This window comes from Bos grunniens, chromosome 15, assembly GCF_055505025.1.
Source record: "Bos grunniens cultivar Pamir isolate PY7600 chromosome 15, Bosgru_T2T1.0, whole genome shotgun sequence".
Classification (NCBI taxonomy): domain Eukaryota; kingdom Metazoa; phylum Chordata; class Mammalia; order Artiodactyla; family Bovidae; genus Bos; species Bos grunniens.
Genome location: NC_141179.1, coordinates 39,175,408 through 39,193,100, shown reverse-complemented (window position 1 = coordinate 39,193,100; position 17,693 = coordinate 39,175,408). Strand labels below are relative to the sequence as shown.

At 38.8% G+C, this 17,693-nt stretch overlaps 1 protein-coding gene across 2 annotated transcripts in view; it reads left to right on the top strand.

Moving 5' to 3' along the window:
- SPON1 (spondin 1) overlaps positions 1-17,693 on the top strand; it is a 357,717-nt gene that overhangs the window by 177,141 nt on the left and 162,883 nt on the right. For both annotated transcript variants that reach the window (XM_086339887.1, XM_086339886.1), the window contains exon 5: positions 819-941. In XM_086339887.1, the coding sequence (XP_086196013.1) occupies positions 819-941 (123 nt within the window). The remainder of the gene's footprint in view (positions 1-818; positions 942-17,693) is intronic.

The following is a 17,693-nucleotide window of genomic DNA, read 5'->3' as shown; positions in this document are numbered from 1 at the left end:
TATGAACATATTCCCAAATGCCCAACCCTCCCAGTGAAGTCTCTGAAAGCTTGATAAGAAGTGATATGACTGCATATGCATAATTTTTTAGAAATAATTTTCAGCATTCCTTATGTCTCTCTGCTTGTTCTCATTGCTCTCCTTCAAAGCTTTTCCTTCTTGTCCTGGCAGTTTGGCCCCAGAGAATATTCCTTAGGAAACACACACACACATGCATATTCCTCTTGAAATCTGGTGGAGAAATCCTATTGTGGGAGGGATGGGAAAAGAGATTCGGGTCCAGAAAGGATAACAATAAACTTTACCAAGATAGCCTCCATCCCAAATATTCTATGTTATTTGTCCCATAGGTCTCCTCACATTATTAGAGCAAAAGTTCTGATTTATTTTTAATTTGGAAAATATAGTGATCATCCTTAGAGTTAAGTAAAATCTGTTATAGCTGGACCTGGTTCTGAATTAGTAATCAGTAAGAACTGCAGTTTGATTCCTAGGTGAATCAGTGTTAAAGCATCTGCCTGCCAATGCAGGAGATGCACGTCCAATCCCTGGTTCAGGAAGATCCTCTAGAGAAGGGACCAGCAACCCACTCCTGTATTCTTGCTGGGAAAATCCCATGGACAGAGGAGCCTGGCGGGCTACAGTTCATGGGGTCACTGAGTTGGACATGACCGAGTAGTGACTGAGCACACACACATGCACAAACTGCATTTCACATTCTTTTCCCAAGCATTAAGACAGGATGAGACCAAGATGTTACTGCCTTATAAATGACTCACAGTTGCTTCCTAATTTTGTGACTTTCTGGACTCTTTCAGATTCCACATTTGATGGGGTGACTGACAAACCAATCCTAGACTGCTGCGCCTGTGGAACTGCTAAGTACAGGCTCACATTTTATGGGAACTGGTCTGAGAAGACACACCCAAAGGATTACCCTCGTGAGTAGAACAGCTATTTTATGGGCTGGGGGAGAGGGTCTTACAAAGTTCTGTCTGATTGTGGGGTACACGAGCTGATGCTGCTTACTTACTCATTCATGAAACACATTGCAAATAAGTGAATTCATTGAGACAGGCAGATATCACAGTGGTACGCATTCAGCTTCTTTGCATAGCATTATTCTAAGTGTTTTCTTATCTGTGATTTTAAAAAATATTCCTGAGGTCATGCTGTTTATCTTCAGGCCAGATAGTTGGTCACCTCAGTTCTCTTAAAGTGACTGTATTCATACAACTGGCCTATTTGTGCTGGAAGAGCTGGCAAAACAAACCTTGACTTCATAAACCAAGGTCAACAAATATTCAACATCCTCAACCAGAGTGTGCATCAGGTGATATATCAGATACCACCTTAGAATCCTTATGGCACCATGCTCCAGGTAGCCAATACCAATCCATAAGAGTTGTCAGGCAACCCCAAACTTGTTGTTTTAGAGTAGACACTTAACCAGGACCCTACCACTCCTTTTTATCAAACAATTGTCTCATCAAATGCCTAATGTGTGTCAAATGCTGTGCTAAACTTTAGATATATTTATAACAGTGAATAAAACAAGACACAACCCTTCTTTAATGGGGAGAGAGACATTAATTAACCACACAAATGATATGAAAATTATAACCATGAATAGTGAACTTATTATGTGGTGAGAATTCTCATGTATGTGTCATTTCATCATCAAAATAACTTGCTTTTGTGGATGAATTTACTGGAAACCACAGAGACATCATGATTTACTCCTAGTCCAATGCAAGTACAATCATCCCTCGGTATTCAAGACAGACTGGTTCCAATAACCCCATGGATATCAAAATCCATGAATGCTCAGTCCCTTCAATAAAATGACATGTGCAGATCCTCCCATATACTTTAAATCATCTCTAGATTACTTACAATACCTGATACAATGTAAATAGTTGTAAATACATTGTAAATGCTGGGTCAATAGCTATTGTGTGGCAAATTCAAGTTTCGTTTTTTAAGACTTTCTGGAATTTTTTCCCCAGATGTTTATGACCCATGGTTGGTTGAATCAGCAGTTGTAGAACCCTCAGAATAAATGGTTAATGGTAGTGGATCCAAGATGCAGAAGAGTTTTGTCAGGTTCCTCGTCCTGCCTTCTGTTTGGATCGCCTTTGAGACGCAGTGTCCCCCATTCTCTCTGTGGGTGGCAGGATGTCTGTGTGTGGTACTGAGCATGCTTTTTCTGCTCATTGTGTGTTTCATTCTTGTTCACTTCACTCTGGGGTTGCCACAGCTGGGAAAGAACAGGGACGCTGCAGAAAGGGACTAAAAAGGGGGATTTAGGTCAGCCTCAAAGGAAGGGGCGGAGGCAAAGGGTACATGATTAGGACTTAAGAAGACCCAGTCCAGACCAGAACCTCCATGGTCCCCAAACAGCCCACCCAGAGGGGACTCCAGCATTTCTTGGCAGATCAAGAGCCTTGTTGTTTAATTTTACCCACATGTAATCAAGGCTTGCAATCTTAGAAGCTTCATACTAGTTCATTCTTCTGACTCTTGATCTGATTCAGCTGGTGTGAGAGACCTGTGTGAACAATCTTGGACTCTGCCTGAGGGGAAAAAAGCCACTCAACAGTATGATGGAAAAAATTTCCTCTAGTGTCTCCCATCCACTAACCCAGAGGAAATAAAATGTTAGGGGCTCATTACCCATCTTTTGTAATCCTATGGCACTTCTTGCCCTTTTCTATTCTGACACTGGTTATTTCCCAGAATTTTTTTAAAAGGGTACAAACCATTGTTTCTGGGTCTTTGGGCCAAATCAAGTACAAATCTACAAAGAATTTCTGTGGAGTTTTTTGGGAATTTCTTAATACATGTATAAGCAGACATGTGTTCCAGATCCCTGAGGACACTTCCATAGTCAGAGGTCAGAGTGTGTCCTCATTTTTGATTGGAAGAAAATGTGTCACTATGCTCAGAAAAGCATTTATCACATCATACCATAATTATTTCTTCAGGAGCTTTTCTTCTCCACCACACTGAGAAGTCCTCCAGGACAAGAGCCACAACACGCTCATCTTTCATTCTTAGTGCCTGCAAGTGCCTTTGGCCTTCCTGAGTCCTGGGTACTGTAGGTGGAATCAGAGTGGCATGCACCATGGCCCAGGAGGCAGATTTGTAGCCCACATTAGTCATGGTGGTCAGTACTGAGCAGGGAAAGGGGTGAACTTGGACACTAAGGGCACTGGAGCAAATTAGAGAGGTGCCCTTGAGAATAACTGGGTCTAACTGGGAACTTGAGAATTCAATATGCACAGAAGTGATTTCTGCCAGTCTTAAGTCATAGATGACTTTCATTTTACCCCTCCAGGGACGATTCTGTCTTCATAACCAACCCTGGCTGTTAAGCCCAATTTAGTCATGACACTTTTCAGCAATGTTGCAAACTGATACATGACAAGTTCTCCTCTTTTCATTAATTACTCATCCCAAATTCCACTTTCTCTGCATGCATCTCTGAGCAGCAGTTCTCAAGCTTTTTAATTTCAGGGTTTCTTATACAGGCTTAAAAATTATTGAGAACTTCAACATGCTTTTGTTTAGATGGATTGTGTCTCAATATTCACCACCTCAAAAATTAAAACAGATATTTTAAAATATCACTTATTAGTTAATTTTAAAAAGTAACATAATGAATTAACAATGATTAGCTTATTACATGTCAACATATTTTATGAAAATAGCTGTATTGTCCAAACAAAAGAAATTCAGTGAAAAAGATGTCATTGTTTTACATTTTTGCAAGTCTCTTTAATACCTGGTTTAATGGAAGACACCTGGATCCTCATACTGGCCTCTGCATTTAACCTGTTGTGTCATATCTTTTTTTTTTTGGCTTAAGTATATGAAGAAAATTCTGTCTCACACAGATATGTAATTGGAAATGAGAAGCATATTTAAATAGCCTTTTCAGATAATTACAGATAATCTTATTTGATGTTACACTCAAACTCTGCAAATGGTAGTTTCTTAAAGGAGAATTACAATGTGGAATGAGAAACCACATCAGTGAACTTGTACTCTGTTACATTAAAATGTGTTGCTTTCCCTTGTACTTTCAATGAATCTTTCACAAATGAATGATTTTGTAACATCATCTATTGGTCATTTGAAAAATATTGGTTTACTGAGTTTTGCAGATAATCCAGATACTGAAACATTTCTTTATGCCACATCAAAAGTCACATTTGTTAAGATCATTTCCAATCTCATCAGTAAAGTGTTAATGTATTGGAAAGCTATCAAATTCATGGCAGTGGATACAAGCTTCCCAAGAGCCTAAGCTTTGCTTGAAACCTCAGATTTTATCATTGGCAACAAATACCATCAGGTCTTTCTTGAAGTGACAGGCTCATTTCATTTTTTAAGAAAATGTATGCCAAATTCTCAAGTCTGAATAACCATAATTTGTCATTCATTCTTTCAAGTAAAAATGATGTTTTATGACAATGAAAGTGTCCAACTTGCACCTCAAGCAATTGTACAAGTGCTTTTATTTAATATACAGCAAAAAGGCTTCATGTGTTTTTCCCAATTAGTCATGCAGAATAAAAAAAAACATGTGTACTTAAAGGTAGAGAGTTAATAACATGAATAACGTATATTGTTTCATCAAGGCTATTCCTTAGTGAAACTGACTTTTGGGGTTGTTGTTTAGGGCTAGTCCCTGGTGGTAAGGAATACATTTATGATTAATATAGTTCAAGGCCACTGCCTTCACCGTCACTGACTGCCAGGAGTTTTACTTGCAATTGCTTTTGCCACATCAGTGTTAATGTTGACACACGGCAAAAAGAAAATTTTGTCTAAGTATTATTATGAAAGTAGTTTTCACCTCATAGATCCCTCTGAAAGGGCTGGAGGTGAGGCGTGGTCTCGGGGGTCTGTAATCGTGCTTGAGAATGTCTGCAATAGGATTAGATAGCAGCGTAAGAGGGCTGTCCTTCAGTTGTCCTTGGGAACTTGTCCACGTGGCTTTCAGCCATCTGTTGTGGTGGGCCACATCTGCAGGTAGCTCTTCTCAATCATTATTCAAAATGGTTTGCTCCAAATGCTGTTTCTGGGGGTTCCCTCTCTTGGAGGACAGAGTATTCTCTGTATCTATGATGCCTCTGTCTCATAGAGGAATTAAGCCTGAGATGAGGAAGGCAGGAAGATGGTATAAATGATCTCTGGCATTCCCTCCAATCGCAATGCCATAGATCACTGCTGGCCATCTGGAAATAGTAAAATCCTTTTTTTTTTTTTAATTCATTCAATCATTAGTTCATTTATTTGGCTGACTGAAATCTTTTTAAAACACTCCTAAGTGGGTGGTTTCTAGAAATCCATTTGAAACCTGGATCATGCAAGTTTTACCTTCTAATTTTTTAGTGGGAAAAAAAATCCAAACACACACACACACACACAATTAAGGGCTTAGATCACATAGCCAGAGAGAGTTCAGAACTAAAATCAAAGCTCAGATCTTCTGATTCCCTTTTGCCTTCCTCTGTGGCTACCACAAGGTGGTCTTCTCTCCTCTGCAGTAAAATTACATATCTCATTCACAAAGCATCTTTTAATAAGGCCCTGCTATACCACCATGGTCTCAACTGCTACCAAATTCTGAACAGCGTGGTCCCACTGTACAAAGACCTGGGCTGCAGAGATCCTAGGTTAGAAGTCAGAGCTCTGGATTCAGTGTTAGGAAAAGGGCATGCCCCCAGTGTCTGTCCTCGGTACTGCAAGTCTGCAGTGCTCCAGGAGCATTTGTTCTTTACAGGAACCTGGTGAATAGGCAGCATTACCGTGTAGGGATGTCTCAGAGGCTGGAGATATGCCCACTCTTCCCCAGGGAATTGGGAGTTGCCTAACAGGTGCTGAGTCTCTTTGCTTTCTTGCTCTGAGCACAGTATCTGGGTTTTTGACAAATGCTTCTACCCCACAGAGACTCTGTAATTTCCCTTGATAATGTCAACTGCATAACTTCCCTCATTTTTGATGTAACATTGATTTTAATACCGTTTGACAAATATATGTTGACAAAAGTAACATTTTTTCCAAGAGCCAATTTTTTTCATATGGCAACAGATTGTCTAGAATATAAACATGGCCACTGGAATACTCTATGGAATCAAAGTTAATTTCAGCATGAAACTCAGCCATCTTTTCCATTGGTCATTTAATTTTTACAAATTATTAATTCTTAAATCCAGTCACATGAATCACCACCACTGTTAAACTTGGCAACTTCTTTCATTTCTTCATATAGTCACCTGTATGCAGAGTCTCTACATCACCTTTGAACACATCACGTCCTACTCTTCGCATTTGATTTGGTTTCCATAGTCATAATTTATAACAGCTTTTCTAAGTCACTTATCCAACTGCTCTTTTATTGAGCATTTAAGCGATGTTAGGTCTTTTGCTAATATAGAAAGTTCTACAATAAAATACTTTCTTCTTCAACTCTTCCTTCATTCTTCCACCTTTCTTTGAATTATTTCCTTGAAATAATTTCCAAAGAGTAAGACTTCCGGATTAAAGGATATGGACATTTTTTGGCTCTTGAAACTTTTTGCCAGATGCCTCTCCAAAACATTTGTATCAGTTCACCATGTTAACAGTAATGAATACATGTATCTGTTTCTCCCAGCCTCTTCAGCATCCAGTATCACTTTCTCCACTGGGTTTAGCCAATTAATGGTTATAAAAGATTAATCTTATTTTAAACTGGCATTGATTTAATTACACATTTGAATTTTTTCATATTTATTATCCTTTGTCTTTAAAGTCAGCCACTGGTGACTGGGGTGTTGGCAGAAATCAAGCCTGATTTTGCTCATTACCTTCCCAGGGCTGAGGTCATTATCTGGCACATTGAAAGCCTCTCAATAAATAGTGCTGATGAATGGATGAATGATGAGTAGCAGTTATGAAATGAGCAAGGAAGAAAGCAAGGAGGGAGATGAACAATGAAAAATCACTGATGAGGTTGTGGCAGGAGAGAGGAGGGGTACTTTATATTGCTGCTGAGGGGTGAGCACATTGAAAGGGGCAGGAGGTATAAGGGAAGATGGGTAAGGAAGATACTGCAATGATGATGGTATCTTGGGCTAAGGCAGTGGATGTGGTGATGGAGAGAATGAATGGGTTTGAGTTCCCTTTTAGAAGGAGACTCTGCCATGGATTAGATGTGGAGAAGTGGGAGGGAGAAGCATCAGAACTCACAAGCCAGTCTCTGGCTTGGAGATGGAGGTAACTCTTTCATCTTAAAATATTCCTCAATATTGTCTTTCCATTTTTATAAATGATTGTGAAATCATTTTTATCAAGTTCTGTAAAGGATCCTGTCAGAATTTTAAGTGGGATTGTATTAAATCATCAAATTACTTTGGGAAGAATTGTCAGCTTTATGACATTTAGCTTGCAGAGTTCCTTCCCATTTAAAAATAAGACCATTTGTGGATTTCCTTAGCCCAGTGCCTGTAGCAACAATGAGCCCAATGTGGATCACAGCCCCCTTCTCTTGATCTAACTTCAGAAATAATTCAACATTCAATAAACAATAATTCTACTTCCCATCATCACTGGGAAATCTCTTTCTGAGCTGAGTAACGGTGCCCATCAGAGCTTCCCAGCTGTGCCACCACTAGGCTGAGTCACGAACGAAGTATGTCACCAGGAAATAGAATTCGGTACCAAGCACATGTGTCATGATATGCTGTTTCAGTAAAGAAGGAGCAGAGAGAATAGATTAAATAGCTTTTTCTCTCTCTTCTCCTCCCTTCCCTCCATCTCTTTGGGGAGTCTTACAGCAACAACTCACTGGAGTATGCTTTGAGAGAAGAGAAGAAAAAACAATCTCATCTTCCCATAAACAAGCAGGTTGAATGCACATATTAATCTTTGACCTTTCCTCAAATTCCATAAAAATAACACTAGGTGAATATATATGTATCCAAAAAGATAAGAGAAGAGGGCCACACCATGCAAGAAATATCACTAAGGGAAAATAAAAGACCATAGACAAATGGCAACTGCCAAGAAGAGCAGGGAAAGATGAATCCTAAGTATTGAGTTGGCCGAAACATTCACTCGGGTTTTTCCATAGCATCTTAACAGAAAAACTCGAATGAATGTTTTGGCCAACCCAGTACCTGCACAGCAGATAGTGCAGAAGGCCCAAGCCCATTCATAGTACGGAGCACAGGAGCAGAACCACATGTTCAGCACAATGAATGAAAAAGTGCTCAACACAACATCATGAAAGCTTAGAATAATTGGGAGAGGGACAACCCTGAAGAGCAATGGGTGTTCAGATAAATGAGTAACAAAAGATCAGACCTCTTTAGAGCAACTCAAGAACTACACAGCAATAGAACACCATCAAACTGCAAGTTCGTGGTTATAAATTCTCAGGGGAAGAACTTTTGTTCAGCCCAGAGTCCTGGTCGGGATAGAGATCCCCTCTTGTCATCTCCATGTCCTAGTTGAGTTTCTTTCCGGATCACCTTTTTGTTGAAAGTTTTTTTTTTGTTTTGATAAGAGAGTATGTGATAGGTAATCTCTACTTTTCTATATTTACAGAGTTTTGTATTTTTTTAGTAACCTCATATATGTTTACTCTAGAAAGCTTTATTTTAGCTTAGTCCATCCCAGGTCCCAAGGGATATGTTCATTTACGGCACATGAGCATCTCTGGTCCATGCGAGGTCCCTCTGGCTTTATTTTGTTCCATCACATCTATCCCACAGTTATTGTGATTACAGTCACGTTAAAATTTTTTCTGCCATCTTCTATTTTCTGAAATGACTTCTTTCTGCTCCCTGAGTCAAGTTTTTTGCTGATGGCTTTAAAGTTATTGGACTCATTTTTTGGTTCTTATGGTGGTTGCCTTTCATTTAAGACACATGCTTATATCTATTTACTTCTATTGATTTTGTAAACATTTTTATCCTAATATCTTCCCTGAACAAAAACAAGAACATTAGCATGCTCTCTTTCCTTTGGTCTCTGTGATCCCTGTACACAAATACACACTTCATACTGATTATTTTCTAGAACTTTATTTCTGAATTATTACAGATATTTTCTTTTTTTTACTGAAGTGAGTTGATTTAAGTGTTTCAGTTATTCATATGTACATTTTGTTTTTATATTCTTTTCCATTACAATTTATCAGAGGCTATTGAATATAGTTTTCCATGCTATATAGTAAGACCTTGTTGTTTATCTGTTTCGTATACAATAGCTTACATCTGCCAATCCATCCCTCCCTCAACTCCGGTCTATTCTCTCTGTGATTCTTTTTCTTTTTCATAGACAGGTTCATTTGCGTCATACTTTAAATTCCACATATAAGTAATAGCCTATGGATTTTTTCTTTAGTCATTGCTTTTTTATACAAACATAATCTTCACTAAAGTTTTGATCGCTGTGGCTTTTTAGTGTTTTTCATATTGAGTATTTCTTACAAGTTTTTCCATAGCAGGTCTTTGCAAGGCAAACCCCCTAAAGTTTTTGATGGACCTGAGAATATTTTTATCATGCTCTCACATTTAAATAGCATATGGCTCCATCTGTGACCTAAGTTCAAAAACCTTTTCTTTAATACTGTAAAATACTGGATTCTTATATTCCACTGTTAAGTCCAATGTCAACCTGATTTTTTATTTATCCACGTGATCTACTCTTTGTGCATTTCAATTTTTTAAAATATATCTTTGATAATCTTAATACTAAATTCCTTAATTTTCACTATGAACATGACTAAGTGGATTTTTTTTTCTTTTTGAAAAATGTTTTACCATTCTATGATTTCTTTACATATGACATCTTTCCTCTTCCTTTAATTCTGGGAGATTTATTTTTCTCCAAATATTGCCTCTCCTGTTTTCTCACTTTCTGAGCCTCCAGTGACCAAGATGTTGTTACTTTGACTCATCCCCATGTCACCTAGGTTTTACTTTAAATTTCTCTCTCTTCAGACTTTCTGCCACATCGTGGGAGCATGTTTCTCACTCTCCTTCCCCACATCTCCTTCTTCAGTGCTAACCACCCTGCTTTTTATCCCTGTTACTGTACTGCTTATTTTAACCATCATGTGGGAGTGGTTTTTGTAGACCTTTATTTTGAAATAATTTCAAATTGATATAAAAGTTGCAAAGATGGTACACAGAACTCCTTATCTTTCACTCAGATTCTGTAATTGCCAACATTTTACATTTGCTTTATCATTCTCTCTGCATAAATATATATACATTTTATGTCTTTCTAAACTTTTGAGAATAAGCGGCAGACAGCATGCTTGCCCCTTTACCTCTAAATACTTCAGTGTGCATTTCTTAAGAATGAGCACATTCTCTTACAAAATTACAGTACATTTATATTTAATATTGATAAAAATACTATTTTCTAATCTTCATACCTTGTTCAAAGTACACTAATTGTACTTCTAATGTTCTTTATGGCAGTACTATATGATATCAATATTATGCAAGACATAAAAATGAGCTAGAAATGTAATTTAAATGTTCTAGTATCTACATTAAAAAGTAAAAAGCAAGTGAAATTAATCTTAATATTAAATTGTATTTAAGCCAGTATAGCCAAAATAATATCATTCCAACATGTAATTAACATAAAAATTATAATTGAGATGGCTTACATTCTTCTTTCATACTAAAAACCAGTGTGTATTTTTTAATTACAGCACTTGTCAACTCAGACTAGCCTCATTTCAATTATTCAGTAGCTGCATGTGGCCAGTGGCGCCCACAGTGGACAGTACTGCTCTGTAGCAAAGGAAAAATATTAATACAACGTCTGGTGCTGGATTCGAGCCAGGATCACACATTGCATTTACCTGTCAGATGTCTTTAGCCTCCTTTAATCTGGAACAGTTCCTTAGTCCTTTTAATTTTATGACAGTGACATTTTTTGAGTACCAGGCAGTTCTTTTATAGACTCTCTCAATTTGGGGTTGTCTGATGTTTCCTCACAATTAGGTTCAGGTCATGCATCTTTGGCAGGGACACCAACAAATATTTGTTACAAATATCTGTTTAGCACCCAATTTACATTTGGTTCTTTTTCTTTACTTCTTGAATTTGCATTCTATTACAACATTCCCACTATGCTTTTGAGGGTAGGTATTATGCTTACATTAAATTTTTGGTCCAGCTGTTGCAGTTAGTGTTCACTTTGCTTTCACTTTTCCTAGTTGTACCCTTTGATATGTAGTTTTTGTGGCAGATGGTCTTGTTTCTCTGGTGATTTAATCATTAGGCCTATTAGTATTTGATGGGAAAGGGCCAAATTCTAGGTGGTATCTCTTCAGATGTGTTTAAGGGAAAGAAAAAAAACGAGACCAGGGAAGAAAGATTAAGTCCCACATCACGGCTATCAATTCCTCCATTTGCTTGCATTCCACTAGATAAATTAATAAGTAAGTGAAGTCGCTCAGTTGTGTCCAACTCTTTGCAACCCCATGGACTGTAGCCTGCCAGTCTCCTCTGTCCGTGGGATTCTCCAGGCAAGAATACTGGGGTGGGTTGCCATTTCCTCCTCCAGGGGACCTTCCCAACCAAGGATCGAACCCGGGTCTCCCGCTTTGCAGGCAGACTCTACCACCGATCTTCATCTGGACACTCAACGAAAAGCAGAAATAGAAAGACAGGATCTCTTTATGTTCTAATTCCAAGCTCTGTGAATCTGGAGAGGGAGGGGATGGAGAAGCCCCCTTCACCTCTTCTTCCCTTGAGAAGAGCTTTCTGCTGCCCTGAGAGTATTGTGACTGTGGACAGGAAGAGAGCTTGCATGCTGCTGCAAACATCTGGATTGCAGGACAAGTAACGGCCCTCTCTTGGCAATGTCAGAAGGGGTGGAATAAGAGAACTCCAACAGCTCCCCCCGCAGTCCTTCCCCCCACCAACAAGTCAAAGGAAGGAAGAGGACTCCTGGGTCAGGTCACCTCCCACCCCATTCCCACCTTCTGTCAGGACAGCCTTTGCTCTCTCCTTTGTCTCAGTGCTCTGTTAGTTCCCTGAATCTGTGCTTCCCTCTGTTTCTGAAGTTTCCCAGGGTTGAATTAAGAGGAATGAAGAGTATGTATGCTAATCTGCCATCTCATCAGGAACTAGCAATAAACTTCCAGACTCCGTTGTTGTTTTGTCGTTCATTTTAATTCTTGGCAATATCTGTTCTTACTGCGATACTGTGGTAAATTTACCTATGTTTTTCAGATTCTTTATTCTATTACCTTATCATTTTCTTCCCAATTTTTTATATTCTGGTAATGGGGTATTGACGGAGAAGGCAATGGCACCCCACTCGAGTACTCTTGCCTGGAAAATCCCATGGATGGAGGAGCCTGGTAGGCTGTAGTCCATGGGGTCGCTAAGAGTGGGACACGACTGAGCGATTTCACTTTCACTTTTCACTTTCATGCCTTGGAGAAGGAAATGGCAACCCACTCCAGTGTTCTTGCCTGGAGAATCCCAGGGACGGGGGAGCCTGGTGGGCTGCCATCTATGGCGTCGCACAGAGTCGGACACGACTGAAGTGACTTAGCAGCAACAATGGGGTATTGATACCTTGATTTTCAATTGTGTACTTATAATTTCTCTTTGAATTTAACAGTCTTTGTTTTCTGTTTGTTGCTATCTTCTTTGGGCCCTACAAACATAATATTGTGACATCATAGGTTTCATTATTAACTCTGACTTCCACCGTCACATAATTAACATAATTAGCTTCCCTGAATAACCTTTGCCTTAAACTGTATCTGACATCCCACCTGCTTTTCCTTCACTTTAATTTATCTTTTTAGTGTCTTTTTAATTTATTTTTTTTTACTTTTAGCCTTCCTAAGTCTTTTTAAAAGTTTCCTGGTAAATCATTGCATTAATCCAATTGGAAGTGTTTTGTTGTTTAGGCCAAGAGAGGTGTTTGCTTCTTTGTTGGTTTGCTTCCCATATGATTGTTTAAATTTACAATTATTTTAGTCTTATTCAGTATATGTTCTGCCATTCTAACTTTCTACCCCTCAGTTTTTTTATTTTTTAATTGAAAGATAATTGCTTTACAGAATTTTGTTGTTTTCTGCCAAATATCAAAATGAATCAGCCGTAGGCATACATATGTCCCCTCCCTCTTGAACCTCCCTCCCATCTCTCTCCCCATCCCACCCCTCTAGGTTGATACAGAGCCCCTGTTTGAGTTCCCTGAGTCATACAACAAATTCCCATTGGCTGTCTATTTTACATATGGTAATGTAAGTTTCCATGTTATTCTCTCCATACATCTTGACCTCAATTTTTACAAATAAATTTTTTTTAGATTTCTTTGGTGTTATATAGACAATGCATGTTCTTGGTTTTACTTTTGTTTATTTTTATTCCCTCTGGCAACAATCTTCTTTTCTATTCAATTAACTATCAACTTAATATAAACAACAAGATATTCTGTTTTATCACTACATCCATTTCTTAATAGAATTGTATATTTTTGATTCATTTTTATGGGAAACCTTTGCAGTTTTTTGTTTTTTTCAACTCCTTTCTCACTTGCATTTTCCATTTATTTAACTTCAGTTCAGTTCAGTTCAGTCACTCAGTCCTGTCCGACTCTTTGCGACCCCATGAATCGCAGCATGCCAGGCCTCCCTGTCCATCACCAACTCCCGGAGTTCACTCAGACTCACGTCCATCAAGTCAGTGATGCCATCCAGCCATCTTATCCTCTGTCATCCCCTTCTCCTCCTGCCCCCAATCCCTCCCAGCATCAGAGTCTTTTCCAATGAGTCAGCTCTTCGCATGAGGTGGCCAAAGTACTGGAGTTTCAGCTTTAGCATCATTCCTTCCAAAGAAATTTAACTTACTACTCATTTAACTTATTTATTTTAATTTATATTTATTTAAACAATTCTCCTAATTCCCTAATCCTATCACGAATATTTCTTCCTAATTATTGTTCTTATTTACTTATCTCTTCAATAGGTACTTACTAATTCAGGATTTCTTATACTTTTAACAGCATCATTTTTTTTTCATGTCTGTCTGCTAAGATCAGATATCTTTTGGAAGTAACTTTTAAAGCCAAAATTCTTCATTAGTTGGTAATTAAACTCCTTAAGACTCAAAAGCCTATGGAGTCTTTGCCTTTGGATAACAACTTACTTGGATAAAAACCCAAAGTATACTGTTTTTAATGCTGTGGTTTACACATGGTTTTTCATTACAATGAATGACATATACTTCATATTCACTTATGAATTCTATTCCTTTACATGAAATCTGTAATCCAGCTCCTTACAGAGTACTTTCTTTTTTTCTTAGAGATAAAATATTTAATGATGCATGCTGATCTCATTTTTAAAATGGGATCTGAAATAGGGCTGTATTTATACCTTCAACTATTTTATTTGTGGTAATATTTTTCTTCTAGCAGATTTTTTTTAATCTTTGATTTTTTGTGGTTGTTATTGTTATTTGTTGTTTGCTCATTCATTCCACAAATCTGTTCAGAGCATCTGTTGTATGTAGGCATATCCTCAGTTTACTCCTATTTATTTCTTACCTTTCTCTAGGAACTCCTGTCTTTCCCAGAGTGCTCCGTTCTCTAAGTCCATCCTCCTCATCTTTTCGTATCCTTCACGCTCTGCATATTTTCTCCTAGTTCATTTTCTGTTTAGTTTGCAATAGCATTCAGTTCCACCTTTACCTATATATCATTGTTGACTTCTTCTCTCCTCTCCCTCCCATAATGAGCTTTCCTGAAATAAGTGTAATATCATTCTCCCACATTTAAAAAATAGATTGCAACTGTTCTCTAAATCCTGTTTTGATTTTCATTTCATTTCATGGTTTACTGATTCCACAGCCCCTAATCCCACTTCCCCCTGCATCCAGGTTCTTAATTCACATATCTCCTTTCATACTATTAAATATTCTTAATAGTTCAAAATCACTCCCCCCCTCCTTTTGCTCATTTTTCCTTATGTTTCTTGTGATAATTATGACTCTGTCTGTGCTCAAATGTATATGACTCTGTGAGACCCTTTGGACTGTGGACCGCCAGGCTCCTTTGTCCATGGGATTTTCCAAGTAAGAATACTGGAGTGGGTTGCCATGTCCTCCTGCAGGGGATCTTCCTGATCCAGGGATCCAACCTGCATCTCTTATGTCTCCTGCATTGGCAGGTGAGTTCTTTACCACTAGCGCCACCTGGATGGACTTGAAATCAGAAGGTTCACAGCCTCTCACTCTGCCTCTTCCTGAAAGTTCACAAACTATATTTCTTGGGCATATCCTTTTGTAAATAAGACACCTATATTGGGTTGACCATTCAAAATTATGTATTATATAAAGTATTGCTTTCTTTTTATCTGTCAAGGTAAAGTCCCATTACCACTGAAAGGATAAGTTAATTTATTGATAACTTGCTTGCCACTTATGCCTGCTGGATAGTGGTTTTAAAAGCACATGACTCCTGCATCTCATTCATGTAGCTTACATAGTCACCTGTTTTGAACTGATTTGAGCAGGAAGAGAGATTGGATTCATTGGCAAGTCATGGATCAATTATTATGTAAGCTCTAATGCTACCAGTTTCCCTGGCAAAATGGATGTGATTAACATTTAAGCTTGACACGAACCCATGCATTTTTCATTTAATATTTCCTTCAAACCTGTTTGCCAGTTCCTGTGTCGTGATTCTAAGAAAAGCATACTTTGATAATAAAGATTTAATTTTCCCTTTGCATGAAAATATTCTGAACTCCATAAAGGTTTATGAAATTGTGGGAGAGTGGATAGACAAAGTTCATTAAACAACAGCATTATGTATGGTTACCCAGGAATTTGCACACAAAACCCTGCTAAAGCTAATGGCCTTTATGTACTTAAGTTTTCCGAACAACAAGAGTTGAAAAATATACCCACAAGAATTGTTTATGCTAAGAAAGGCCAACTATTTATAATCACAAGTGAAGTTTCTGCAAAGGTCTGTGCCAGGCACTACAGTCCTGGCACACATCCCTCCCAATTTGCAAGAACTCTACTGTTCGGGGCTAGAAGTAAAGCATGAATACAAAGAAATACTTGCAGCTTTTCCCTAGCCTCAGTTAAATTCAGAGTGAAAGCACAAACATATGAGGACAAAGGGTGTAGGGCATCACACTGCCTTATTGAGTGAAAAGGATTAGTATGGGTGGCCCAGCAGTAAAGCCAGTCATCTGTGATCAGGGCGGAGGATAGTTATAATCCCTTTACTGTACCACCGAGTTGATTGATTAAATAAGTTATGAGTCAAATGCTCCCAGAACCTCTTGGAAACTTCCAGAGTCTGTGCATAATCATAGGGTCCTAATGACCTTCTGCTGGAAGGAGAACGTGTGTGCTACCTGCAGAGAACACTTAAAGAAAGGCCTGGGAGGAAGCTAACCTTTTTCACAACCGCCAGCAAGAGTTTAATTAAACTCTCTCTAACATAATAAGCTTGATTCAATTTAAGAGCAAAATGTGCCATGTGTTCCCCGCACATGGCGCTTCCCGGGGTCTTGCAGCTCAAGTGGAAAGAACAATGGCAAGCAGAAGGCTTTCTCTTCACATCTGGCTCCTTGAAATGGGGCTAAGGGGCTTTCTGGAGGGTGTTGCTGCCTGGGACCCTTAGTGTTTACAGATGTGAGTGGCTTTCAGACATTGAATGCAAATTGCATTTGCTTTGTTGCACTTACCCTGGGAAAACCAAGAGGAAGAGGAGGAATAATGTTCCTTTATCCGCCCACCCACATTGAGATGCAGGGCACAGTCTTTGCAGGGTTATTGGGTCCCTAAGCAACCTTTGAAGAGAGCTGTACATCTGTCCGGCTGTCTCTGCTACAGCCGACACGGATTCATTTGGCTCTGCTTTTTAAGTCTCTGCTTCCATCTTTGCTCCACTGACTGAGTTTTTTAGATAAAGCTTTCTCGCCTGCAGACCTGAGTGGCTACCTAGCTCCTGGACTAATTCTGCCTCCCTCTTAAACTTTTATCTGTATCCTGAAGGTGAGCTCAGTAGATAAAAAATGAAAGATGGTCAGCTTTTAAAGTGGAATCTAAAAGCCAGAAAAATATGCTAAAGCAAGGAAGGTGGGGAAAATGGGTTCTTACTGGAATACCAAACCTCAACACCAAATATCAGAGCAATTTGAGAGTGGGGAAAGAGAGCATTTCTGAGGTGAGAGAAACATGATACTCCAGGTTCTCTTGCCCCGAGAAAAAAAAAACAGTGACCAGTGGTGAGCACTCTACAGAAAGGTAAAACCTACATGTACAGTCTGAATGATCGTGGCCTTGGAAGTTAGATCCAACTTGAAGTATGGAATCTGAGCCTTGTTATAGGACCTTAGAAAACTTGCTTAGCCTCTGCACCTCAGTCTCCTTACCTGAAAACCTGAGATAATCAAAGCATCTACCTAGTGAAGCTGCTTTGAAGATGGCCTGGGTTCAAAGCTAAGCTCCTTCATACAATAATCGTAAGACCTTGGGAAAGACACCAACTGACCTCTAAGCTCTGATTTTGCATTGTTGCTGCTGTTCAGCTGCTGACTTGTGTCCAACTCTTTGTGACCCCGTAGACTTCCCTGTCCTTCATTATCCCCCAGAATTTGCTCAAACTCATGTCCATTGAGTTGGTGA